The sequence below is a fragment of the Chiloscyllium plagiosum genome, chromosome 1, assembly GCF_004010195.1.
Source record: "Chiloscyllium plagiosum isolate BGI_BamShark_2017 chromosome 1, ASM401019v2, whole genome shotgun sequence".
NCBI classification, from domain to species: Eukaryota; Metazoa; Chordata; class Chondrichthyes; order Orectolobiformes; family Hemiscylliidae; genus Chiloscyllium; species Chiloscyllium plagiosum.
The window spans coordinates 129,422,313-129,449,752 of NC_057710.1; the positions used below are offsets into that span (position 1 = coordinate 129,422,313).

Below are 27,440 nucleotides of genomic sequence, written 5' to 3' on the forward strand. Positions count from 1 at the left end.
TTTACCATTTTGTGATATTAAAGTTAAAAAATTGGAGTTTCTTTGTACACAGTTCTTCTACTTCTTAGAAATTCTGAGATATACCAGATTCCAGTTAAAATAATGGGATCAGATGAAGAACTCCTGAAATAAATAAAATGCAGAGGAACAATGTAATATATTGGAAAAATATTTTAGTAATGTGAAAACAGTGTTCTGGCTTATAAAGTTGTCAACAGGCCATTCATATCACAATGCTCAAATCAAGATAATAAGATAATTCAATTATTATCTCTGTCACTACACAGAAATATGTAATAGGCACACTTTATTATGGTAGCACATGAGGACTTTAGAAAAGCAATGGTTTTCAATGTTAAATTTTCATTTTTTTTTTATTTGATGCAAGTATAATAAAATGTTTGAACTTTGCATTATGTGGGATCACTGGGGTTAAACAGACATGACTTTCCCCATGTCTTAGTACAATATCATTTAAAATGCAGCAATTGAGCCACAAGATCTACTGTGAATGTGTTGTCTCAGCTATTATGTCTCTTACCTGGAGCAATTGAATCTGGATTTGGTGGAGTCCTTGGATCAGGAGTATTTGGAGGTGTTTTAGGGGTGTTTTGTTGCCCACTTTGTAATCCGTTCTCTACGCCTTTGCAATTTTCTGTCCCATCATCACAATATGTTGTAGATGGTGCATAGCTCTAAAATAGATGGAGGATAACAAGGGTACATTTATTGTATGGTCTAATCTTTTAGTTAGAACATTTTTCAGGCACCAGTTTACAATTTGCTTGAAATAAGTTACATTCATTTAATAGAAATGGTGTAATCAAAATATTACAAAACAATTTGCATTTGTTTATTTGAATACATATGTTTATGATCACATTTTTTCCACAGTTTATTAAGTTAGTTTATGCCAGCTCATTTTAGAAATCTGAAACTGGAGAAAAATGTTTCTTGTCAGTGTTCATTATCAGTTTCAAAACAATTGCTAAAAGTCAAGATAAACTTGTTTTGGTTATATACACCCTTCTGTTAGAGTTTATAAAGAGGAATGAAAATGACTTTTATCTTGGAGGATATATTGATTTTGTGGACAGTATAATTGAAGAATTACAGAATGGCCAATACTTCAGCATTCACTAAACTAATAGTCTTCGTCACACAACCATATTTCAAGCAGTGCATCAGCCTCATTGTGATATTTTTCATTGTGACATATCCCTATTCCTGAAGCTAGAGCATTTGAGCCCAACAGTAACTCAACATGTATAGCTTGCATGAGCAAATTTATCGAATGTGCCTGAATTGGGCCCAGTTTTGAAGTGGCAGAGCAAACAACATAAAACATGTACTTATTTCATCCTAGCATTTGCCTTTAGCAGATACATGATTCGTAATTGACATCCTTCCATCTGCCAGTGGTGATGGGAGTTCAACCTTAGAATTTTGATGAAATCGGATAAATTATCTACTGCACTTCTTTTGATGGATGAACAAGCCTGATTCTGAAAAGATAAAGTTTGCCACAAGTGTCACATATGAAGTTACGCCTTTCTGGCTTGCTGGATGATCTCTGCTGAAGCCTTATTTGTGGGGCTGATACAGTTGAATCATAAGTTAACCAAAATTCAAAAAACATGCAAGAAAGAAACAAAAGAGGTGTTAAGACTTTATTGCTTTTTTACAATCCACATACTTTGATTCCTGATTATTTAGTATTGTCCGTAGAATTACCAGATCTTATCTATGAATACATACATTTATTTGTGAATTGACAGAGTTCTGGAATCCCTCAAATGTGTATTTGTCAGATCTTCTTTGCCGCTTTTTAAACAATCGAGCCCCTCTGTTGGAAAGAAGGGAAAGCTCTTCCAGCATTATATCTTTGGGAACACTGATCTTTTTTCCATAATCCACATCTAATTCTGAAATATATGACAAACAATAAATCACAATGAAAAATTTGCATTTTTGATGCCTTTATGTTTTAAAAATATTTTGTCTTAAATAAGTTACAGCGATCCTTTCAAGAAACGGAGTTGAAGATATGAAATGTTTCTTCTGTCTAATGTGCTTCATTTTCTGATTAGGTTGGTAGGCAAATTATTATTTATGTTATAAATTGCACTCAGCTCAGTAGACGTGATGATGAACAAGCATTTCAGAATTTTGGAAGAAAACTGGTATTTGTGTCTGACTTACAATGCAATTATACATTTGAAAGTAAAGTATGTAGTTTTATTAAACTGTTGCTTACTCACTGTGCTTAAATGTCCATGAGTAAAACATAATAGCCAAAGTAAGCCTATACTGATTCCAAGTTCTTTCTAGTCTGATTGTGTTTGTCATGATTTTATTGACATCTTCAAAATTGTGTACAGAAAACATATATTTTTGACCTACTCGCTCTGAATCCTTACAGTGGAGACTAAGTAGCAGTAAACACTGGCTAGTTGAATGCCGTAGTGCTGGGTTATTGGAGGAGCCTGAGACAGTTGGACAGTATAGCTGTGTTTACATAGAGTAAAAGGGTTAATTATATCTTAGCTCTAAGAATAGCTAATGAGCATGCACATAAGGAGCTATGTCATAATGATGTCAGATATCTGGGAATGGGACTGAATGTGTAGAATTCCAGATTCTGGAGTAGAGTGGTGCTGGAAAAGCACAGCAGTTCAGGCAGCATCCGAGGAGCAGTAAAATCGACGTTTCGGGCACAAGCCCTTCATCAGGAATACAGAGTTCCAGATAAGGCCTCTCTTACGCTTTGCTGTTTATAATGTTATACTGAATAAAGGTGCTGATGTTTACAAACAAGAGTGGGGACTACCTTCTATCAATAACAATGAGAAAGCAAACTCTCACCAGACCCACAGAACCAATGACCAGCAGCAAAGGAGTACCAGAAAGAACACAACTGCAGTTTAGTGCAGCAGATAGAGGACAAGCCAGCTCGGCAAGCCAATTGCAGAAAAGAGAGGAAAACCTGAATAGAAACCCAGCGGAAGTATCATTCATCAGGGAAGGTGTTCTGGGCCTGTTTAGGCATTGGACCAGGAAAAGGGAAACCTCACAAAATGCTAACAAACTGTGTGAAAAACCTTTGGTAGGAAACAGGCAAGCTGGAAAAATCAGTCACCCACAATGAATCAGAAGTATGCAAATTGACTGTCTTTGCAGAATTGGAAATAAAAAACACAAAGAGAAAGTGAGCCAACAGAAACTGTGAAAAGAAACAGAGTGGAGTAAACACAGTTAAGGGACTCTATTGGTGGAGCTTTGCCCAACTATTATTACAGATATGCTCATTTCATAACTGGATTGGCATCACAAGATGTTAACAGCAGACAAAACTATCTGTAAGTCTCCAAAATTTACCAGATACTGAGGAGCAAGATGACTTTCTCTTGGGAGATTTAAAAGGCCCTACAGGATATTGGCAGGCATGATTATGTAGACAAATGTTATATGAAATCTGGATCCCAGATGGCATGGCTTACAACTAATTTTGTATTGGATACAAGAACACATATTCTTTTTTTTTCTAATTCAAAACTATTACTGAAGCCAAAATTCTTTCACCATCTTCCATTTAGCTTTGGAGCATAAAGATTCAAATCAGAGTGAGAGGAGAGATGCAGGTTAAACTTGACTGTAATGAGAGAGATCATCAGTTCTTGGTATATAATTCCTAATCAGTACTCTTGAGAAGCAAAAATGCTTGAATTGCTTTGTATCATCTTAGTTCAGCAGTTGCACCAGAAACCATAGTTAACTCAGCATCAATCTTCAAAACTGAAACTCCAATCCTGTTACCACTGAAAGATAATATATAAAGCTTCCATTTAGCTCTGAAGAGAGGCTACAAGTAGCAGAATAGAAAGACACCAAGCATGAACGTGACAAGCCACAAGAGAACATTTTAATCCTTTGCTTTCTTCTTAACAGAAAACTGGCACAGGATGAAGCTGTCACTTATGCAGATGATATAATGAAAGCAGAGGTCCAGACACTTGTACCAAACTGGCAATGTGCATACAAGCGCTGTCTTTTGAAGAGAATCACTCCTTTGTTGAGGAAGGTAACAAAGAGATACATTTTTGCTTATGCAACTAAATCCACCAATAACATACAGCAAAAATTGCAACCAAACTTTTGTATTGACATTTCTTCCAATGATGAAAATCAGAGTATTACAGTGAAGCATAAAGCAAATTGTGAAGTCTCAGCAACTGTCAGCTACAGCTCAACATCCATTAAAGATGATGGAACTTTGGTAAACTTGCAGGAAACTGAACTGAAGATAAACAACCTTCCAGTTTGCAAACTAAGTGCAATTGACAGGCACAAATGGTAGCTGTTCTCATATTTAAATGGACAACAGCTGAGAAAAGTGTACAGTAGTTCAGCCACAAAAGAACACTTGCAAAGCTTTAGAATTATTCATGGGCAGCAAGATAATCGCAATATCTGAGAAGTCTTGCATTATGGAGTTTGCAAAGAATGTTCAGTTGTACATGAAGGTGATCTGCAGCCATTAAGATAGGTTCGTGAGCAGTGGAGCTTTAGGCAGAGTAGATAATGCTTGTCCTTTATTAGTAGAAACCGTTCGTATCCAACACATACTCAAAGCAATGAGCAAAGAACATAAAGGTGGTCTTGATACACAGAAAAAAATGTCAAATAGATAGTTCAGCAATTGCAATTGATAAGTAATACAGGAAAAGGTGATGCTAGGTACAAATTATATCAATATTGAACATTTAGAGATTATTATTCTGCTTTCTTGGCAGCTCTAATCTCATCAGCATGCCTGACTTGGAAATATATCACAGTTCCTTCAGAGTTGCTGGGTCAAAATCCCTCTCTTACAGAATTGTGGGTAAACCTACACTATGTAAACTATTGTTTTTTAATCAACCTGTTCAGAGATGTTATTATATATCTCTGGAGCAGGTAGGTCTTGAACCAGTCTCTCAGTTCAGGGGTAGGGATACTACCACTGCACCACAAGAGAGATTCTTCCTATACCACATGGGTTGCAATAGTTCAAGAAGGCAGCTCTCCACCATCTTCAGAAGGGAAATTAAGCATTGGCAAGAAATGCTGATGTGGGCAATGATAACCACATCTTGTGAATTAATAAAAAATAAAGAATCAGCTTTTCTTTGACTGGAATAAATATAAAAAAACAAAACAACAGATGCTGAAGTTCTGAAGCAAAAACCAAAATTGCTGACGAAACTGAAATAGGTCTGGTAGTATCTGTGGGAAGAAAGCAGAGTTAATGATTTGAATAAATGGAGAAGGAGCCCAGAAAGAGAGGAAGAGATATGAAAGGGGTAGGCAGACAAGGGGATTACCGATAGTAAGCCAGGACAGAAGAGAAGGTGAATAAGTACAGTCCATGTACCAGCTTTCTTGGAAGCTGCATCCACTCTTCCAATAAGGAAATGATAGTTAATGCACACAGTAACTTCAAGAGAGATCAGATTACTTTTGGACATTAACACTTAAGGCACAAGAGAAATTGGGAACAGTGAAAGATGTAGGAGATGGATGAAAATTGTAAATAATTAATGACTGTAACAGGTGTTGGATGGGCTTTTCTTTTCATTTCAAATGGTTTAACAGCAATGCCTAGACCAGCATTTATTAGAGATGGTCATTGCTTGATGCTATGTGGGAAGAATGTCATGCATCACTTTTCAGCCCAGGACTGAATGTTGTCTCGGTCATATTGATATTGCATATTGATACAAACACCTTTAGTAACTGCGGGGTCAAGAATGATATTGCACAAATATTGCAATCCCCACTTCTGATTTTGTGATGGAGGGAATCAACTGAAGCAACAAAAGATGGTTGTGCTTAGGATGCTACCCTGAGGAGCTCCTGCAAGCACAGAGGTGACTGATCTCCAACAGCCACAATCATTTTCCTTTGTGCTAGGCATGGCTCCAAACAACATAATTTTTCCCTGATTTCCACTGGCACCAGCTTAGCTAGGGGTGTTTGATACCATATTCAGTAAAATGTTGCTTTGCTGTCATGGACAGTCTCTCTGGCTTCCAGCACTTTTGTTCATGTTTGGATCAAGGCTGTATCTAGGTCAGGAGCTGAGTGACCTTGGCAGAACTGAAATGGAACTTCAGTCAATAGGTTTTTGTTGAGAAATGCCACTTGAAGCATTGTTGACACTTTCCATCTCTTTGCTAATGATTGAGAGTAGACAATTGGGAGATAATTGGCTAGGTTGGATTTGTCCTGCTTTTGTGGATATTGCATAACTGAGGAGTTTTGCTTATTATAGGATAAATTCCATTGCTATAACTGCTGGTACAGCTTGGCTAGAGATAAGTCTTCCATGCTTTTTCCACAATGTTGCTGTACCTGCTGTCTTTAACCATTCATTGCTATCATATGAAATAAATCAATTTGCTGAAGACCAACACCTATGGTATTGGGGAACTTAGAAGGAAGCCAAGATAGATTACCTAGTTTTCAACCACTTCTGGTTGAAAACTGATGAAATTGCTCCAGCCTTGTCTTTTGTAATAATATGCTGCACTCTCCATCATTGAGGATGGGAATATTTATACAGCTCCCTCCATACTGCGTTGTTTAGTACAGTTGTTACGCCTACCAATACTGTCATTGGTAGAAACATTTGTGACAGGTAGATGATGAGGATGAGATCTAGTGTGTTTTGTCCTCTTGTTGGTTCATTCACCACCTACCACATTCCCAGTTTAGCAGCTATGTCCTTTAGAACTCAATTACCTTAGTCAGTATTGGCACTACTAAGCCACTCTTGGTGGACATTGAAGTCTCCCATCCAAAGTACTATTTGTGCATCTTTTAACTGGTGTTGATCAGGAGTACTGCTTTATCAGCTGAGCGGTGGATGGTTGGTGATATTTAGCAAGATGTTTCCTTATCCATGTTTGAATTGATATCTTATGTTAGGTAGCCACTTAATATTTCTATTTATTTGAGGATCTGAGTCTGACGAATTGGGGATATGCCTGGACGTTTTCTTTAAAAGTTCAATGAAAATGCATTACAACCTTTTCCCCCCGACAATACTTCATGGAAATCATGTGACTTGTGACAGTTCCTGGTCTTGGTTGCTTGAACTCACTTGCAGAAAAAATAGCTGACTGTTTTACAGCTGGCTTTTCTATTTAAACCATGTATGCTGGCTTGTGGTTTCTTTTTTGGAGTTATTTGAGGAAAGCCTGCCATGTACAAGTCTCCCAGCTTATGTCTCCAAATTCTGAAATATTTGAATGGTGAATTCAATGTAAAAACTGCTTGTTGTTTTGAAAGAGAGTTACTGGAAAAATTTATCAATATTTTATTTATTGAGTAAACTATAATTGCCAAGACCTCAGAGAAAAGCACGAGTCATTAATAGCGAGAGCACACACATGCAAAACCACCAAAGGGATAGACTTCGGAATATTTTATATCTTATTGTTTTGCATTCAAGATAAACCATCCTTGGTCAGAAATCAATGAGCTTTAAAGTGAGTCTTTGCAAAGAGAAACATATTCTTTTCTTTTAACTGAAGTGTGTGTCTGTGTGTGTTTTGAATTATTTAGAGGGTTCAACTTTGATATTTTCATATTATAAATTATGTTTGTTAGCTAATTCTGCATCTTTATTGGACTGGTTTTGCATTATAATAAATTGATAATTTTGTGTTTAACGAAGAAACCTAGCTGATGGATCTTTTTGTTAATATAGAGGAAGCATACAATTTACAATGTTGAAACATTTATATATAATAAATATTCCATTTAATATATTTTTTAAACATGTGACTCTCAAAGCAGTGGGACTGGAAAAGGATGACGTGCTCCCATCAGCTCTTCTACAATGTATGAGACTTCATGGGGTCCAAAGCCAATGTTGAGGGCTCCAACAGCAACTCCCTTCTTAATGTACACTAATGTGCGACCATCTCTGGTTTGTTGGGCCTGCTGGTAGACAGGACATTTTCAGAAATGGTGACAGCAAGGTCAGCGATATGATCCGTAAAGTAGGATTCCATACTGTGATTTTGTCAGGCTGTTGTTTCACTGATTATGGGACAGCACCCTCAAATTTTACATGAGTCCCCAGGTGTTAATGAATAGGTCTTTGAGGGGTTGACACGGTTGGGTTTGCCATTGTTGTTTCTGATGGATAGGTTGGTGCAGGGTGATCTGTCTTAATTTATTCCAGTTATTAGACTTCTTGATGGTTTGATATCACTGATTGGCTAGCTAAGCAGCTTCAATTAGTATTTGAAAGTTAACCTGTTACTGTGGATTTGGAGTCACATGTAGACCAGGTCAGCAAATTTCCTTCCCTAAAGATACTAGTGAACAAGTGCCTACAACCTTAGAAGGAGCTGAGAGTAAATATAGAGTAATGGGTTAACTACACTTTGACTGTAAGAATACCTACCAAACTCGTGCATAAGGAAGTATGTCTTGATGATGTCAGATCATATAAAACTGGAACCTGATTGCCTAACATTCCAGAGAAGTCCTCTATTACTCTCTATGAATTGTATATACTCGATAAAGACAATTTTTTGTGATTATCAAAACAAAGGAGGATTTTCTTCTATTAACAACTGCAGTTGACTGCAGTTTATCTAGAAGTTTAGAAAATGAAGACAAATCTATCCTATATTGAAGACAATCTAATTTGATTGCCAATAACATTTGTTTCTCCCAATTGACAATCAAAGCTGAATTGTATATTCATTTGATTCCACTTTGGTACGTGGAATAAATTCCTCAGTTATCTCTACAGAGTAGGTCTATATGTACATCCAAAAGAATACCGAACATCACATGGCCTATTCTGACCTGCTGTTCTGAGTTATAGTCATAGAAATGCAAAGCATGGAAACAGACCCTTTGGTCCAATTCGTCCATGTTGACCAGATATCTTAACCTAATCTAATCATATTTGCCAGCATTTGGCCCATATCCCTCTAAACCCTCTAAAGCCTCCACTGTTTCCTCTCGTAGCTTATTCCATACAAACACTACCCTTTGCATGAAAAGGTTGCTGCTTAGGTTCCCATTTAAATTTTTCCCCTCTCACCCAAAACTTATGCACTCTAATTCTGGACTCCCCTATCCCAGGGAAAATACCTTGGCAATTTACCCTATCCATGCCCCTTATGCATTTATAAACCTCTGTAAGATCACCCATCAGCCTCCGACACTCCAGGAAAAACAGCCCCAGCCTATTCAGCCTATCCCTATAGCTCAAACTCTCCAACCCTGGCAACATCCTTGTAAATCTTTTCTGAACTCTTTCAAGTTTCACAAGATCCTTCTGAAAAGAAAGACCAGAATTGCGCACAATATTCTTCCAGGATAATAATGAAATTTATATCTCTAATTGATTCAATATTTTTCCCCACTGCTTTCTTTTCATGTTAGATTCTTTATAAGCTGTTATAGCTGTTCCTTGTTCTCCAATTTGCTCATTTTCTGCACCAATCTTGTGTTTTTTTAATGTCTTTCTTTAGAAGTAATTGTTTCTTCAAGTGAAAGTTTTTGCTGAGTGAAAACTTAATTATGTTCTGACTAAAAGTCCTGTTTGTCAAGTGTAAAATAATTTTAAAAAGTGAAATATCCCTGCTGCTGATGAACAGCACTGATAAGACAGAGCTGCATCTGACAATGATAGAGCATGTGAGATGATTAAAAAAAATGTAGTCTATTTCTGGGTTTGAATTCCAAGTCACTGTATCACTCTCGAATAATCAGGGCTGACATTTAATAGTATGAGACAATGTGATTAAATTACTGATGGATGCTTCTAACTTGCATTTTCAACAACAGCTGTGTGCAACACATTCAGATAGTGGAATACAGTATATTATTATATTCTTTTTAGGGTGCTAGCTGTAATATCACCAGCCGATATAAAATAACTTTGTCAGAACATTGATAATAAATCTTATGTTATAGTTATCAAATTACATGAACTGAAAGTTTAGATAACTAATCAAGGGAATGCACCTCAATGTTAAGAATTTGGCATATGTTCCACAATTGTCACATATGCAAAAAAATCATGTGATGTAAATATAAATTGAAGTATGTTGAGGTAAATGTATCTTGAAATATCTTTACAACAGCTTTGATGAATATTTTCTCATTAGTTATTTCACACTTCCTTGGTTGTCTGGACTCACATTTTAAAACTTTTATTGGAAACCAATGGATTTCCTTGCATTGCTTACAGACTGAAGAGAAAGTTAGATCATACATATGGGATTCAAGTATACATCCCTTCATAGGGAGTGTAATGCTTTCTCATGTCATGTAGTTATTTTATCATTCTAGAAAGGTAGCCAGATTGTTAAATTTGGTTGAATGATTTCAGAGATAAAGCTGAAATTGGGTGAAAATGCTTGAACTTTTTGATTAAGTTTCCAATCTTGTAAGTGAACATTAACCAATTTTATTAAACATAACTATGTATAAAAAATATTAGCAGAGAACATCTACCAGAACCTATGGAGTTAGGCTGCAGATCCATGTGATGTGAAGTTCCATGAGATTCTTTTGCATTTTCTCATTAGCTATTCTTAAAGTACTTGCTAGTTAACCCTGCGCTCCACAATTCACTCGCAAGTTATTTTTTGGTACCCTTTTTAACCATCAACATTTGACCTTGAACATTTAACTCTTTACTCTTGCTTCACCACTCCTCACTACCCACCCACCCCAATAAATAGACAAAGTGATTTCCCTGGGGTGGAGGAGTCCAGAACCAGACAGCATAGGTTTAGGGTGAGGGGGAAAGATTTAAAAGGGACCTAAGGGGCAACCATTTCACGCAGAGAGTGATGCACGCATGGAATGAGCTGCCAGAAGAAATGGTGGATACAATTACAATATTTGAAAGGCATCTGGATAGATACATGAATAGGAAGGGTTTTAGAGGGATTATAGGCTAAGTGCTGGCAAATGGGATTAGATTAATTTAGGATCTCTGGTCGGCATGGAAGATTTGTACCGAAGGGTCTGTTTTCATTCTGTACATTTCTATGACTCAATGACTCTATGTCCCTGTGTACCATTGTGCTGTGCAAGATGGATGGCAAATGGGATTTCTTCCCCATGCATTTCTAATTCTTTTTTTCAAAGGATCATCATCATTATTTGTTGATCTCTGTCATTAACAACAGCTGGCTTCTCCATTTTAGTCTTCTGCAACTTTAAACAAACTTTCTGCAAATTTGTTGTCTCTCGAGTTTCTTTCACATAACTCATTAATTTTTGGCAGAAGGCTTTCCTCACCTAATAGTTCACAGTAATCTGTATCTTGATATTTTGTATCTCAGTATTGTGTAATTTGCATGAGAACATTTGCCATTTCTGAGTCTTGGAATCTGCAACCTGTAATAAAAACAGAAATTGCTGGAAAAACTCAGCAAGTCTGGAAGCATCTGTACAGAGAAAGCAAAGTCAATGCTTTGGGTCCAGTGACCTTTCTTCAGAACTGTTATCTGTAACTGTTCTTTTTCAAACCCTAAGGTTTGATGGTGTGTAACTGCTCATTGCTGGGCTTTTGGGTCAGCTGTCTATTTGAAGTCAGTGTGTAATTAGACTGCTCCAATTCTCATTTAACTTAACTGTACTCAACCTCCTTTTAATGATCAACTTTAACCTTCATCAGTGTATGCTGCATCTCCAGAAGCTCTTTAATTTGGTCCTTTTCTTATTAAATTTTTAAAAATATCTAGACTGATTCCAATGTTTGAAGGTTTTTCCTCTAAACAGGTCAGGTCCATGTTTATGTGTCTGTATATGATTGTAAAGATGTGTTGCATGCAGTTGGTAGAATGGAGGTGGGGCATCATCCATCCTGTTTGAGACTTCAATATCCATGAATCTACATTGGAGGTCTCAGGCCTCTTTCATGAATGATTGAAGATCCCTTCTCCAACTATGTGATGATTTTGCTGGTGGTAGAATTTTATGAAGCTTCACTTGTGTTTGTTTGTGGTTGAAGTAGTATAAATTATTTTTCTTGCTTCTTTGTGGTTTCTAGCCCTTACCACAAAAGGGACAGCAGAGAGTTCACAAACAATGTTTCTTGAATATTGGAGTCCAAGGAGTTTTAAGTTTTCTCCATCACTTAAATTAACAATATGATTGATAGTGATTCCCTGTGACTTGAAAGAATAAATGAAGGTCAGAACACCTTCTTGTGGATTGTCACTCCTGACTTTTATACCTTTTTCTTGCCTTTTTAATTTTTTTGAGAGAGAGAAATTAATTGTCTGCTTAGTCTTTACACACAGGCTAGGGCTATTATAATGGAAAATTATTCCTGGCAGATGGAGTAATTTTCAATGTTTTAGGAATTTACTAGCCAAAGAATATTCAAAGCTATGCAATAGCTCCAAGTTACTAAAGAAGTGGAATGGTCAGAAATAAAAGTGAAGGTAAAGTTGCCATAGTTCCACTTTCTCGTTAGACAGAGAGAGAGAGAGAGAAAGAGAAAGACAATTGGTGTGGTTTAACTTCAGCCACCATGCCTGAGGTGAGGGGAAGCGTTGAGAAGGAGAGTCCTTCATGGTAACCTCATCTAGTGTGGGAATTGAACCCATGTTGTTGGTATCACTTTGCATTGTAAACCAACTATCTAGCCAACTGAGCTAACCAATCCTCCATGTTACACATAACTCACGAGGTTTCTGTATGTTCACTTCCATTGGCAGTTTGATTTTAATAATCCTTGTGCCCCAAAGTTGATGAAGGATAGTCTGAGAACTTTCTTGCCTCAAGTATGAATGCCTGCTAAATCTTTCAAAGAAGAGTTCCTCTTGCTCCTCAGTGTCTTCTAATGCCTAGACACTTTTAGAATGCTGTGAATTATTTCCCTTTTACTTTATTGCAATGGAGCTCTGTAGTGATCACTCTCTTTAGGGGAGGTGATGGTCTAGTGATATTATCACTGAACTGTTAATCCAGAGACACAGATAATGTTCTGTGAACCCAGGTTCAAAACTGGTTATGGCAGATAGTGGGATTTGAATTCAATAAAAAAAATCTGGAATTAAGTGCCTAAAGATGACTATGAATCCAGTTGTTAGGAAAAACACATCTAGTTACCAGTTGTTAGGAAAAACACATCTCTTTCACTAATATCTATTATCAAAGGAAACAGCCATCCCTATCTGGATTCCAGACCCACAACAATGTGGTTGACTCTTAACCACCCTCATCCCATGACTGAATTTTCTAAAAAACCATGACTAAAGCTCCTGCTGGTTCTGTTCGTTGATGACATCAATTGTGACCTACTTCCTCACATGTTTTCTTTGGATAGAGTCTCGGAGTGCTTTTTCCTTCCCATCCCTGTAAATAAAAACTTCAAATTCACTGTAAAAATGTCTTCCCTGCAGCTGGTTGATTTTTGTTTCTTACAATTTGCTGCATTTCTGACTGGGGGGTTTCACTAGTATTTTGTTCAGCTTTTGTGAGGTTTTCCCTCTCCAAAGTGTGGTGTTACATGGACCTTGAAGTCCATGACCCACTATTTCCCATTGCAACTGAGATTTTCTTGAAATTTTTTCTCCTCCACTTCTCGGTTTGGATCACTTGGCTGGCTCATCCTTCACTCATAACAATACGTAGTCACTGGTTTCTATTCAGGAGCTCCTTGCCCCTTACCTTCAGGTCATAGGTCTGTTTACCATCAGCCATTATGCAGCAAGTTCAAGTCAAAATTCTTGTAAGCCAACATTAACAACTTCATTAAACATCATTATAGACAGGAGATGTAAGAGAAACTATTGCCTTGGATCCTGTAGATTCGGTCTATTTCAATGTGATCTGACATTGTAATGACTTAGTTACTTTCTCACATGCTCAGTAGCTAATCTGCGTATCAGTACAATTAAACCTTTACTCGATAATCAGTGTAAGTAGGAAATACCAGATTAGAAAGGTACAACTTTTTAAAGGCAAGCATAAACAGATCCAACATTCATAATGTAGATGTAAAATTTGACAGATACTAGAAACATTATTAGAAAGATTTGAATGTTTTAAAGGTTTTTTTTAACTTGTTGCCAAATCCTAACACTAATGTTTAGATGTCTGTTATAATTTGAAATGCACTAACTGGAAAATTGCATTGAATTCTAAAGGCCACCATAGGTGGGTAAATAGATAGTGCCCATTCATGGTCAGTCCATTTCAATGTTACAAGTGGTGGGCAAGGTTTTAGACAGGCTACCCATTCAGGAATCAATTGAGCTCATTAAGTGGACAAGTAATGCCTCATCCCAGTGTCATTTCTACTGAAGAGATAGAAGGATAGGTCTGTACGCAACCAGCATGCAGCCTGGCAGCTTTACTCTAAAAGGTGATGGCCAATAAAGCCTGGGATGCTTCCTCTCTGGTTCCCAATTTCCAGTGCCAATTAGAGTCACCACCCTCCACTCTCCCAAAACAAAATATCTTTCTCTGCCTCGATCCATCGTCCCTTCACTGCCAAACATGTTCCCACTCACTGTCTCCTTCATCCACTCCTTGGGATTGCTTAAGATACCTGGACGCCTAAGTTTTTCAATGTTCGACTTCTACTGGCTTAGCGACAGTAACAGCAGTGTCCACAACCTGTGATTGTGTACAGCTGCTGAATTCTGATTGATCAGCAGCTTTCTGAATCAGGACCCCTCCTGGATGGGAGGTGGGGTGCAATTTCATCAATAATAATTAAAGCTCCATTAGCTACAAAATTAAAGCAGAGTGGGCTGGCCCAGAAAAGGGGAGTTTGTTACTAAATATTTATGCTGGGTTGCAGGAGGTCCACCTTCAACAGCTGGTGCAATGATAGTGACCCCACTTCTGAGTCAGGAGATCCAGGATCAAGTCATACTTGCTCCAGAGGTATGAAATACAATCTTTGAGCAGGTTATTAGATTTCTTTTATCTGTAATTCAACCCATTAGTTCTGTTTTGCTCTCCAGAGATGCTGCACCATTCCAGTGTTTCTCTTAATATATTTAAATAAGCTGCCTTCAGTTTTTAATGTTTATTGCAAAAGCATTGTAAATGGGAATCAAAATCACATAGTTTCTGCCATGGCTAGCCAATCTAGCTGTGTTGGTTTTAATGAACAAACAGCAGGATACAACTCTAATCCATTTATGATTATGAGGGGGAGAGATTGAAAAACTAATGTGGAAGACAAGTGGTCTCTATTTAATTCACCAAATAGCACAGGTTGGAAAAATGGTTTGCATCTGCTAACAATTACTCTGATCGTGTACCTCAAACCAGAAAGGTATCTTGCACTATGCAAAAATTATAACTTAATTATAATTATAAGAGTATAATTTGAAGAATTAATTTGAGTTATACCATATGTCATAAGGCTTCTGTACTGTGAACTTCAATTGAATACAAGTTAGTTTGACCTTTGATCCTTAACATTTACCATAGAAAGACTCATGTCTGAACTGGATCAAAATTAGATCTCCAAGTATGTTAACATTACCTGTGGTGAAACACCCATTCTTTAATTAATTTGATTGTGCGGACACTTGTGGAATCAGATGTGTTTGGTGATCTTTGTTTTATAATTACCTTGTGTTTGATGCTTGAATAGCTTTATTATTTAGCTTTTGTAGTTGTCTTAACCCCTTAATGAATAAGGTGCAAGCCTACAAATCTGGTGAACCTAGGGAAACTGAAATGTTGCTGGATTGTGTGTCATTATAGTGGTTAAACCAAAAATGAAAAAAAACTGTAAAGGCATGCTCATTCAGAACAGCTACTTAAAACTTTCTCCCAGTTAATTATTTTCAGTCCTCAATGCACATACTGCAGTTAAAAGGACACAAGGTTAATGATTGGCGTACTGAGCTGGTTTTCCACCTTAATTTTATCCCCTTTCTTGGAGAGAATCAAATGCTTCTACCTGGGAATCTCAGGCAATTCGGAAGTGGCATTATACATGCGTTTGCAAGACTAAGGTGCTGCTGACACGGCAGCATTTTATAGCTCTCAGCCCATCCTTTGAAAGTGTTGCTTGGAACCCAGTGAAAGTCACTCAATGTTATTGTTGTTTACATATTCATATTTGATGGGTGATGTGAACTGAGGGAAGAAAGTTGCCGTGGCAATCAGCAATGCTGTGCAAATATGTATAATTAAAGTTTTGCGATTTGATGAGTGGTCATTGTATTAAATCATTTATGTGTAATCATTGTGAATGCATCTACCTTCTTGTATATTTTATATACACATTTATAAATGTGCACATGTGCATAGACCCCCTACACCCAAAGAAAATATGTTTTGTAAATGGTTGGTGATCTAATTCCGAACGTAGGTCAGAAGGTCTGTATATCGAGAATGTACGTCAGCTGTCAAAGATCTCAGCACTTTACAACAGCTACTCACAGTTGTTCAAACTAAAAATAACTTTCAAAGGACAGTGGTAATGACAAAAGGATTACTTACCATAGTCAGTAAGATATTCAACTAAATTATTTTTGGTAAAATACACACACATTAACGTTAATAATCGACTGGGTAGGATTTTAAAGGATTTTGATTACTATTATGAGTTTAGAAATGATAGTGTAACAGTATCCTACCATTTCCTTGGATTTCCTTTACAATGGCAGATGCTTGTTGCTTCAATTCCTTTGTAAGCATGCTGTGTGATTGCATTATGTATGTTTTTCCTTACAGTTGAAAACTGTAATGAACAGAGTATACATGAATATATGAAAATCTGGTTGCTTTATTCTTCAATGTCAAAGATCATAAATACAGTGACTGGAAATATCTTAATATTTACAATTATCCTAACTCAGGCCATGTACCAAATAAGCTGCACCTTAACGTGTTGTCAAGAATTAGTTAGAAAATAATACAAGTCTTTATTAAAAATTCTCTATTACTTAATTCATAATTTTACATGGAAATTGATCCAGTGGAAAATATGCACATTACCTATTTTACACATGTTGCTTCCTGCTGTGTGTCATATTAATACCTCAGTTCTTTTACTTTCAAACATGGAAAAATATTTATATCGTGATTATGACGTTTGAACACTAATATTAAACTTCCAGGTTCTTGATAATGTATTATTGCATTTCTGTAAATTAACAACCAGCCAAACTTTGACAAAAATCAGAAAACCTAATGATTATGTTTGGATTGTTACATAATATCAATATACATACTTTAACTAAGAACATTAGAATGTTATTTTGACAAGATTTGAACATAGGTAGCAAAATTTCTGTTGGCTCCTATCATGAAACAACAAACTTTGTAAACACTCTGAAAAATATACAATGTTACCTGCGTTAAACAATACAGATCCTTTAAGAAGGCTTGAATATGATATAATCTCCTTCCAGTAGTTTACGAGTAAAATGATTGGAGATGACTCGCTTTGCTTAGCAAGTGATAGATCTTTCCAGGATCACATCTGCCGTGGTCTGCACACCCCCAAACACCAAAATTAACTGGCCTCGGGGACTTGCATCAACTTTACATCAAATGTCTATATTTAGTGTTCAGCAATTCAACCACTCCATTCTACTCAATAAAAGGTTGTAGATAAAGGACATCCAGTCCACTAATTATCTGGACTCTTGGATTACATAGTGTCTTGTGTAAAGCAAATTGCACAAGACTCTATGTAAATAAATTCTGTGATAATAGGAAAATGAATACATGTATTAAATAATTATGAAGACATTAATACCCTTTTAAAATGTGTGCTGGTGTAAATCCCAAACTATTCACTTGGGGCTTTAAATAAGTTTATATTCAGCTTGAATTGCAAAATTTAAACTACTTCACAATTTTATATAACTTAATTAGAAAAAAATCAAATATAACAAAGTCACAAAATTAAGATTAAGTTAATTACTTTATGGCGGGAGTGAACATTCACTACACAAAATATTCCAATGCAAAGTAGTCACAGGGTCACTTAAATGTGCAAACAAGTTAGGGAAAAAGTGCCCTGGAAAGTTTTTAATTTTAGTTCTCATGAGGCATAGTTAATAGGATTCCAGCCTGCCACCTCAGAAAGGTAGCCATTAAAACTGTTGAGTGTGGAGGCAGGCTGTCTAAAAAACTGACCTTGGTGCCCTGATATGGGTACACCTATAATATGCTGCTGCCTGGAATAACTAAACATTGAAAAATTTTTGTAAATTCCAATAATGAACAAACCTGGCAGCTTTATGCAAAAATCACTTCCTGGCATCCCATCCCATTCTACCACCAAAAAATAGCCCTGCAAACCAGTAAGCACTTGCCATTGCTTGGCATAAGTTCATTTTTGTTTATCATTTACCACTGTTCAAAAAGGCTAGTTGTTCCCAGCTGCCCAAAATGATCAAAACCAGAAAGTATTTTAATGAAGTAATATATATTTGGCTCAAAAATTAAATAGAAACTTAACAATTTAACAATGTAAAGTTTGTCCATGTGTACATACTTGGGTCACTGTATTCTTCCTCATTTTAGTACTTTTAAAGGCTGCAACCCCGATGGGTTCTCCAGACATATTGACAGCTGTTCAGTTCCCTGCTCTGACCACTATGATTATCTTGGAAAACATCCACGAGATTGTGGAACCCATGAGTTCACATGTAGAGGGACAGATTTAGTCATAAGTTACAAGGCAAATTGCAATGAAGTAATTAGGAGACATTGATGAGAAGTGAAAGTGCTTTGAGTTGAATCTTCTCTTCCATGCCCCTTTTCACTTTCCTACCTTTCACAGCTCACCCACAGGTCCCAGCTAGCAATGAGCTGGGGAATCCCTGCTACAAATTAATGAGGTAAAGAAAGAGCAGCAAGAAGACAATAATGATGAAGATAATCCTTCACTTGATTTCGTATCTGTAGCCATTAGCTCAGATACTTACACTAAAATAAATTCTGATGACAGCATAAGGACTGATGAGACCTGCATATGGTGAGATACATATGAATAAATTGAATTTGAGATAGGTGACATTATAGTCGACACAGGCCACACACGAATGCTGCTGAAGACTTAAGTGATGGGCAGCCTACAGTTGAACCTTGATGTGCATATGCTACAAATGTTTGGTTTATGGCACTATATGCCATGAAACCTTTGGACAATGCCAAGAAGCATATGTGTGTCTGAATTCACAAGAGTGTTTGTGCAGAGCTTGAACCATTTTTAAAATCCCACAAGTCATGGCCTATTCTATCCATAAACCTCCAAATCTGAAGTCCTCTGCTGATGTTTTAGCTTGCATTGCAATAGGGGGAGCATCCATTCAAAAACTGAGTGCTGCAGTGGAATCTCAGAAGTATTACAGATGCTTTAAGACCTATTTAGATTACTACTTGCAATTCCAAGGCATAAAAGATTATTGGCCAAGTGCTGGAAAATGAGAATGGAATAGTTTGGTTGTTTTTGATCAGTGTACATGTGATGCGCCAAAGGACCTTTTTCTTTGCTGTAGATATCCACGACTCTCTGCCTCAGGCTCTCATACAGAATCAAACTCCTTTTATAATGGTTAAAGCATGAAGGGGCGGTCAATATGTCACAGTAGTTCAACAATCTGTCCTTCAACAGAATATCAGAACTTTTCAGTTGCTACCCAGGGTAGTGTCATAGACAGAAAGGGTGAAATCTTAGGGTTTGACACGATCGTGGCAGAATCTCAACCTCAGGGAAAACTCACCGAATCTTTTAAGTAAATCCTGGGCATCAAGGTGAGATTCTTACTGGGCCACTTCAGGTTATTTTTTTTAGGGGAATTATTGCTTACAAATAATTGTATTAACTGCAGATCTCACATCATCAAGATGCAGTTTTCTATTTTACCACCCATCGCAATCAAGGTGGGCATCCAGACGTTTTGGCATGGAAATCAGAATGGATACTTGGTGATTTCAGAAGCCCGAAATATAATCTTCCTCTACTTTGAACACCAGGCCCCACTATCTCAGAGAACATGAGCATTGGTCACAGGTACCCCATGTCCATGGACATTAACATCCAACATGGGCTAACTTCTAAGAATCTTCGTGGCATATCTCCAATCTATTTACAGTACAAATCTGTACTTTACACAAAATATCATTTGTCAGTCCATATAAATAATATCCATAGACGTTTCTCTGTCCTCTACTATAATATGCTCAAAATATAATAGTCATGCTCACAAGGCATGAGCTAACCTTCATGTTCTCTCAAAAGTGAAAAATGTGCAAACGTGAAATGTGCAATTTACCAATCTAAAGGAACAGTTCCAGAATTAAGGGTACTATGGAAAATTATAGTTCAAACATCAGAAATGTTCTTATCTACTTACTTGCAAATTTTGTTTGGAGACCATCTGGTCATATGCATTTGTTACTCTTTAGTATCTCCTTTCTTTTATTATTGTTATTTTCCACACAATTTTCGGCCATATTTTTAAACCTAAGCAGAAGTACTTAGCAGGTTGATTTTGGAATCACTTATAAATTTCTCTGCATTCTTCAGTTTTATAGCTCTTGCCATCTGTTGTGTCATTCCTTGTTGTTCTTTGTACCTTTAGATTCAGCAGGATCTGAGTGATTTTCTATACTTGTGTATTTTCTTTAGATTATTGTTATTTCTTATCAGTTTGTGGTCTACACCTTTTTTGACAAGTAGAGCTATCACCACTTAAGGATATAAATAGTTTGTTTTATCATGTCAACTTATTCCTGAACAAGACTCACTGCATGCTTTACCATTAATGGACCTGTCCATTATTATAACACAAAGACTTTGTCTTACCCCATTGAAGTCAGCTGTATCTAGGTAAATCAGGAATTGATAGCATTTCTCCTTTCTAACCCCAACGTGTAGTTAACCTCATTATGATTGCTATTGGACAACTATCTGTGCACCACTGAACTGCTCGCTAAATCTGGTTCATTCTGTCTGCCAGTCTTTTCCCTTCCCACTTTTGCAAGGATTCATCCATTGACTTCTGTTGGATTGGCCCATCCTTATTGGCAAAGTACCATGGCAGTTTTTAATTTCCTTTTACAGAATGGCTGACCGTGGAAGTCTCCTATATTTACTGCCTGCTATAAGGCATATTAGCAGGAATTACAAGCTGTTAATCAATCCAGCTGTGATATGGGACTATCTTCCATGGCTAATGTGTTCCAGCCACGAATGTTTTTTGTAGAACTAGAACTTGGAGCCTCATGGGCTAGAGGTAGTAATGCTACTACTGCACCACAAGCCCTTTCAAAATGGCCAAAAAAAGATGGCCAACCATTTTCTCCAAAGCCTCTGGCAGGTCACCAGTAATCACTGAATTGTCTTCCTAAACAGCAATTCGAACTCCCAATGTGGGAAAAATGTCTGAAGGTTAGAAAAGTTGTTTAGTTGGGTTCTGGGGAGGCTGCAAATCTGCAAAGTTTTCATTGCTTCCAATAGCACAGCCTTCAAACTTTCCCACCAATCACCAAAGATTTAGTGACATTGTTGACATGGTCTTTGGCTCGCCATCACAAATACTCTATCCTCATCACCATTTCCAGCTTCCTTCTGGGCTACTGTGGATTTTTCTCATCTGTATGCTTCTGTGAGGAAATTTGTGATTTTTTTTCTACAGTAAAATGCTATAATGCAAGCTGATGCTACAATTTTGCTTTACTTTTCAATCTGAAAGTTGAAAGCAACTAATAGAGGTTTAAAAAAATTGTAGTTATTGGACTAGTAATTTGGAGGCCAGAATTATTAATTCAGGGGACATAAATTCAAATTCTAGAATTCAGTTTGAGCATGTGAATTTAGTCAAAACAAATTAATACATTTGGAAATTAAAGATATTAAATATGACTATTTGTTGGATTGTTGTAAAAATAAACCGAGAGGGAAAGTTTGTGCCTAATTTTGTCTGTATTAGCACAATATGGTTTTAGTCTTAATGACCTAGAAAGCTATTCAACTGTATCAAACCACAATAATCTTCCCATTGGCATCTAGAAATTAATAAAATGCCTGATTTGCCAGCAGTACCAAATCCAAATAAATTACAACAAAATATAGTATTACATATACAAATATGAAGATGATTTTTTTCCTGTTTTTGTATTATATCTTTCCAACTTTTGTCAGTAGCATTTGATAAATCAGTCACTTTACAGCCTCAAAACACAGTTGACATGATTAGCTTCTGTTAAAGTTCTAACCCTAACCCTATTTGATGTCAACTGACAAGTGAAAGAATAGATATAGTATATTTGTACTGTCTTGCTGAACGGTTGTTTTGAAGGGTATCATAATCTATAAAAATCTGTTTATTTCATTCTACTTTTTAGAGGATGAGAAGGCAGGCTACTGCCAAATGTTTATTAAAGTAATTGCAACTTTGCATAGAAAATTCATTCCAAGTGTAGTGCTGATTGAACTATGTTCTAATGTTTCCTCTCTCCTTCTGAAGCTGTACTTGGCCTTCACTTGATTCTTCCCTAGTGAGTGAACCAAGATGAATAAATTATCATTGGGGAAGAATATTCTGTCTGATGTCGGAAGTCTTAAACTTTATTTTAATAAGTACTTTTACCAACTCATATAATATTCCCTACCGTATAGAAAAAATGTCAAAAGAATTGACCTTTCCTCTTCATAGTGCCCGGATGTGTCAATTATTTTATCTTTGCTTTTTACAGATGACTTATTTTCTCAGTCATCAAACCCACCCTTGTGGGCTTATCATTCTCACTGTCAAAGTCTGTGATTGACCAAAAACTGCCCACTTCCAACTCTCCCCCTACCGTGTACATTCATTAATTTATAACATCAGAATTCAGTTACGCCAATTTCTGTAACCAGTTCATCTAAATATTTAGTATACCATGTTGTAATGCAAGTCACGGTTAGCCATGACACCAATTTGCATTAGTTTCTAGTCTTCCAATGCCTCAAGTTTAATTTTTTTTATCATCTCTTCTAATACTATCTTCTATGGATTGGCATCCATTTCTCTTTTGCATTTCATGGAGGCATAATCATTGGGATTGTTTATATGAAAGAGCCATGAAAAGTTTTTTTTTGCTTATTTATTTTCTCAGGTTTTACTTATTTTGAATGGTGGATTCAATTATTTAATAGTGATAATAAGACGAGCTTAAAACGAGAGGTCTTTGTTTGAATCTGGAGATTCAATTTGTCTGATGTAACTGATTTGGTAGTAAATGGTGGATGTTGGCACTTAATCAAATTGAAGGCAAGGTATAAATGTAAGCATTGAGATTTATCCCCTTTCACAGGAATTGTGCAACATACACTTGTTTTATTTATTTTCTCTCCTTCATCCTTTAAGACGCTGACTTGTGCTGAGATTTGTTCCACCAGTGCCAGCCACTCTTCTGCATGTTGTCCAAGTAATCCATTCTCTATTAATGAGGTGACACAGTGCATATAGGCAAATTATTCAACCCTTGGAGAATATCACCAAGCCCATTACAATTTCCACGCACCTTTCATTAGTGATCATGAGATGTCAAGTAAAAGGGTGGAGCCCATCTATTTGTTCCCTCTTTCAACTCTGGGATGCTGAGAGTTCTCACTGCTGCAATGACAGCTGATTGAGAATGATTTATTTGCTGCATAATACTAAAAATCAAATATGATTAATCCAGCAAATGAGAACGATTCAAATATTTACACATTTTAAATGAAAATGATACGTTTTGCAAGACAACTTGTACTATACTAATTGTCATTGAAAACACTGAAATTAGATAAAAATGCATGTATACCCTGTGTATGCATTTTTACGGCACCGACTTTTTGTAATTTTTGTTTTAACCACTCAATGATACTTGCATGTTCAAGAAGCTGTTGCCTTCAAAAATGATACAGTAACAAAGTACTTTATTTCAAAAGTATTTTAATAGCAGAACAAAGTTTTTATTACAAATTGTGCAAATCAAATAAGTGCTCTTGATATTCTGTACCACTATATCAGAAGCATAATTGACAAATATTGTGAGTAAAAACAAATATTTGTCTCAAGTTAGCATTTTATAAATGTGACATGCTATGTATAATAAGTTTTCAGTGCGTAATATGTTTGAGGTGTCCCATATATTTGAATATAAACATTGTAATACAGCTAGAAATTCAACACGCTGAATTAAAGTTATACTGGAGATAATTTCAAGAAAAGAACAGCAATTCAAAATGTATACACAAACAGCAAAGTTAGGGCACTTCAAATATTGTTCCTTTTTTCTCTTCATACACTCAATGAGTGCAATCATCACAACTATTTTTATGCAATTATATATATGATCCACAATGTGTCTACATTCTGTTTGTAAGTATGGAAATTTTTTAAAACAGTAAAAGTTTGATAGGACAGGAACAACACTGTGTGACGGTCTTCATATTTTGAGTTTTACATGATTGTCAATGTTGTCATGGTTTTCAATTAAAGGATACAAAACCAGAACATCAAGCAATGACTAACTCCGTATTGCTATAACGATGCATTATACTTGATGTAAAAATGTTTTACATTATGCAATATTTTGGGACTTAAGCCAGTTTTTCAGGATTGTTAAGGACCAAATGTTAAATTTTGACTAAACCCCAAATAATTTTCTGCAGGGAAGGATACAATTGTTGAAATTTTAGCAAAATAATTTAGTTACAAAAAGCTGGTACGAGGATTGTAATGTATGATTCATCTGACCCTTAACCAAAATGTAGTGCCAATAAAAAGATTCAGTGATATTCAAATGGGCATCAAGAGCAATGAATGCATCTTCAAATGCTATATTCCATCAATTTCACTAGCCCCTGATATTATTTCATTTCTTCATTATTCGCATCATAATTTCCATCAATCAAAATTTTGACTTAATGTTCATAAATTCAAGGCACCTCTGCATATTTCAGTGCTGCAAGTCTCCTATCCATACATCATTGCATAAGGACACTTGCAGCTATTTGAAAAGGGCAGTCACCTCCCTCAAATAGGTTGTTCATTTGAGGAGAGCTAATAACCTATGATAGTGTCACAAGCTGTAATGTTGTCCAGTATAGCTACAACACTGGCATCTATCAAACAATGCAGAAAATTACCTTGATAATGCCTGTACAAAGCAGGACATATCCAATTACTGCCACATAAGTACATTCTCAACCATCAGTAAAGTTGATGGAAAGGAGACACCAATAGTACTATCAAGCAGCACTTGATTAATAATAATCTCGTTCAAAATCCAGGAACTCCCTCCCTACAAGTATTGTGAAGGTTTTTCTGGCAAATGGGTTGCAGTGATCCAAGAAGACAAGTGGCTTGATACACCTTCTCAAGGGAAACTTTTAACCCAAGAAACAACACCTATACCCTATGAATGAATAATAAAAACTTCTACCATATCCCACAATCTCTTCAGCTTTAGCAATTTCAGATAATGTAAGAATGCACTTTTACTTCCTCAGAACTACCCTTGTCACAACTCTGCACTTGTGTCTTTCTCCTTCTATTTGATGACGATCTGAATCATCACCACACAGTGGCTGTACAACCATTGTGTAAAGAGAAAGAGTGCTGATGATGCAAAAACATCATCACTTAATCTCACATTTTGAGAATGTGGGATCAGTTGATTTTTGTATTCAATTGGAAATGATTTAATTTACAAGTTCAGTTTGTAATGTTTATTTTGTGTGCTGTTATTTTTCTGTTTTGCCAATCTAACACGGTGATGGCCAGTAACCATGAGAAGACAACACGTGGGACTGTTGCTGAATGGGAAACTGGAGTTTTATTTTCTTCAGTATTGCACATAGATGAACTTTCCATGGATACCCTGGCTAGACAGGGCTGTCTAACTTTGTTTCCTGTTCTGTCGCTTCTCCCAGCTTCCCCAATTATTTCAGCACCTCTCTTTCCTTTTCTTTAGCTGCTCATCAAATAATTGACACACTGGCTGACACCTTGATATGCCAGCCATGAATCTGATACAAACTAGCTAAGTACTACAAGGCTTCTCCAGGGTGGTTCAAACCGCAAAAACATTATTTCAGTATACCAATAATCTGCTGTATCATATTCTGATTGGTGCCCTACTATCTCTGTGTGCATGTTGTGGGTCATCAGTCATTTGGTCAACAGAAAACCCTAATCAACAAGAAATCACCTTTTGGATTGCCACAATGGCTTAAATTCAGGTGGCACATCATTACTGCTGCCAGAATACTATATCTCATTGATTCATTGCACATGATTACACACCAATTGGGAGGTGAGGGAGTTGAATTCATTTTAGTTGTGGTAATTAGCAATAAATGGCTGAAGGCAGTGGATACTGCAAAGGCTACAGATGCTGACAGCATCCTGACAATAGCCATGCTCCAGAACCAGCTATGCCTCTAGCCAAGCTATCCTAATGCAGCTACAATGTTGCAAGCTACCCAGCAATATGGAAAATTACACAGTTTTATCTTGTCCACAAAATGCAGAACTAATCCAAACCCGTCAATGACTACCCCATTAGTCCACTCTCAATTATCTGTAAAGTGATGGAAGTGGTGTTTGATCTTGCTATCAGCTGACACTTACGCAATAAAATGCTTCCTGAAGCTCAATCTCTAGGCTCACTCATCTCCTGACCTCATTCCAGCTTTGGTCAAAATATGGACAAATAGGTAAACTCATGAGAAGAAGTAGTGACTCCATGAATACTGAAGCAGTCCATGTTCAAATGCAACAAGATCTGGACAATATCCAGGCTTGGGTGACAAGTGGCAAGTAACATTTGCACTACACAACTTCTAGACAATGATCAACTCCAATAAAAGACATTCTAACCACTGCCACTTGATATACAATTGTGTTACCATCACTGAATCTCCCATTATTAACACCTTGGGGGTTACCATTGACCAGAAACTCAACCCCAGGACTAGCCACATGCAGTGGCTACACGTCAGAAGCTAGGAATACTGCAGCAGGTAACTCACCTCCTGACTGCCCAAAGCCTGTCCATCACCTATAGGGCACAGGACAAGAGTGTGATCAAATAGTCCCCACTTGCCTGGATGGGCACAGGTCCAACAACAGTCAAAAAGCTTGATACCATCCAGTTCAAAGCAGCCCTTTTGATTGCCATGACATTGACAATCATCCATTTCTTCCACCAATGATGCTAAAATAACAGTAGTGTATACTATTTACAAGATGCACTGCAGGAATTCATCAAAGATCATTAGATGGCACCTTCCAAGCTCATGACCACTTCCATCTAGAACGGTAATGTCAGCAAATAATGGGAACACAACAACCTGCAAGTTCCCCTCCAAGTCACTCACCATCCTGATTTGGAAATATATATTGTTGTTCCTCCACTGTCACTGGGTCAAAACCCTG

General features: G+C 36.8%; 1 protein-coding gene across 2 annotated transcripts in view; it reads right to left on the reverse strand.

Annotated features, from left to right (window-relative positions):
• Positions 1 to 17,535, reverse strand: part of LOC122553141 (myozenin-2-like) — a 37,633-nt gene extending 20,098 nt beyond the window's left edge. Inside the window, exons 1-4 of one of the 2 annotated variants that reach the window (XM_043696724.1) lie at positions 17,365 to 17,535; positions 16,647 to 16,750; positions 1,759 to 1,925; positions 542 to 695 (exon numbers count right to left, since the gene is read on the reverse strand). In XM_043696724.1, coding sequence (XP_043552659.1) covers positions 542 to 695; positions 1,759 to 1,925; positions 16,647 to 16,722 — 397 coding nt within the window. In that variant the 5' untranslated portion in view covers positions 16,723 to 16,750; positions 17,365 to 17,535. The remainder of the gene's footprint in view (positions 1 to 541; positions 696 to 1,758; positions 1,926 to 16,646; positions 16,751 to 17,364) is intronic. The other variant, XM_043696733.1, reaches the window with a different exon arrangement.
• Positions 17,536 to 27,440: the final 9,905 nt, after the last annotated feature.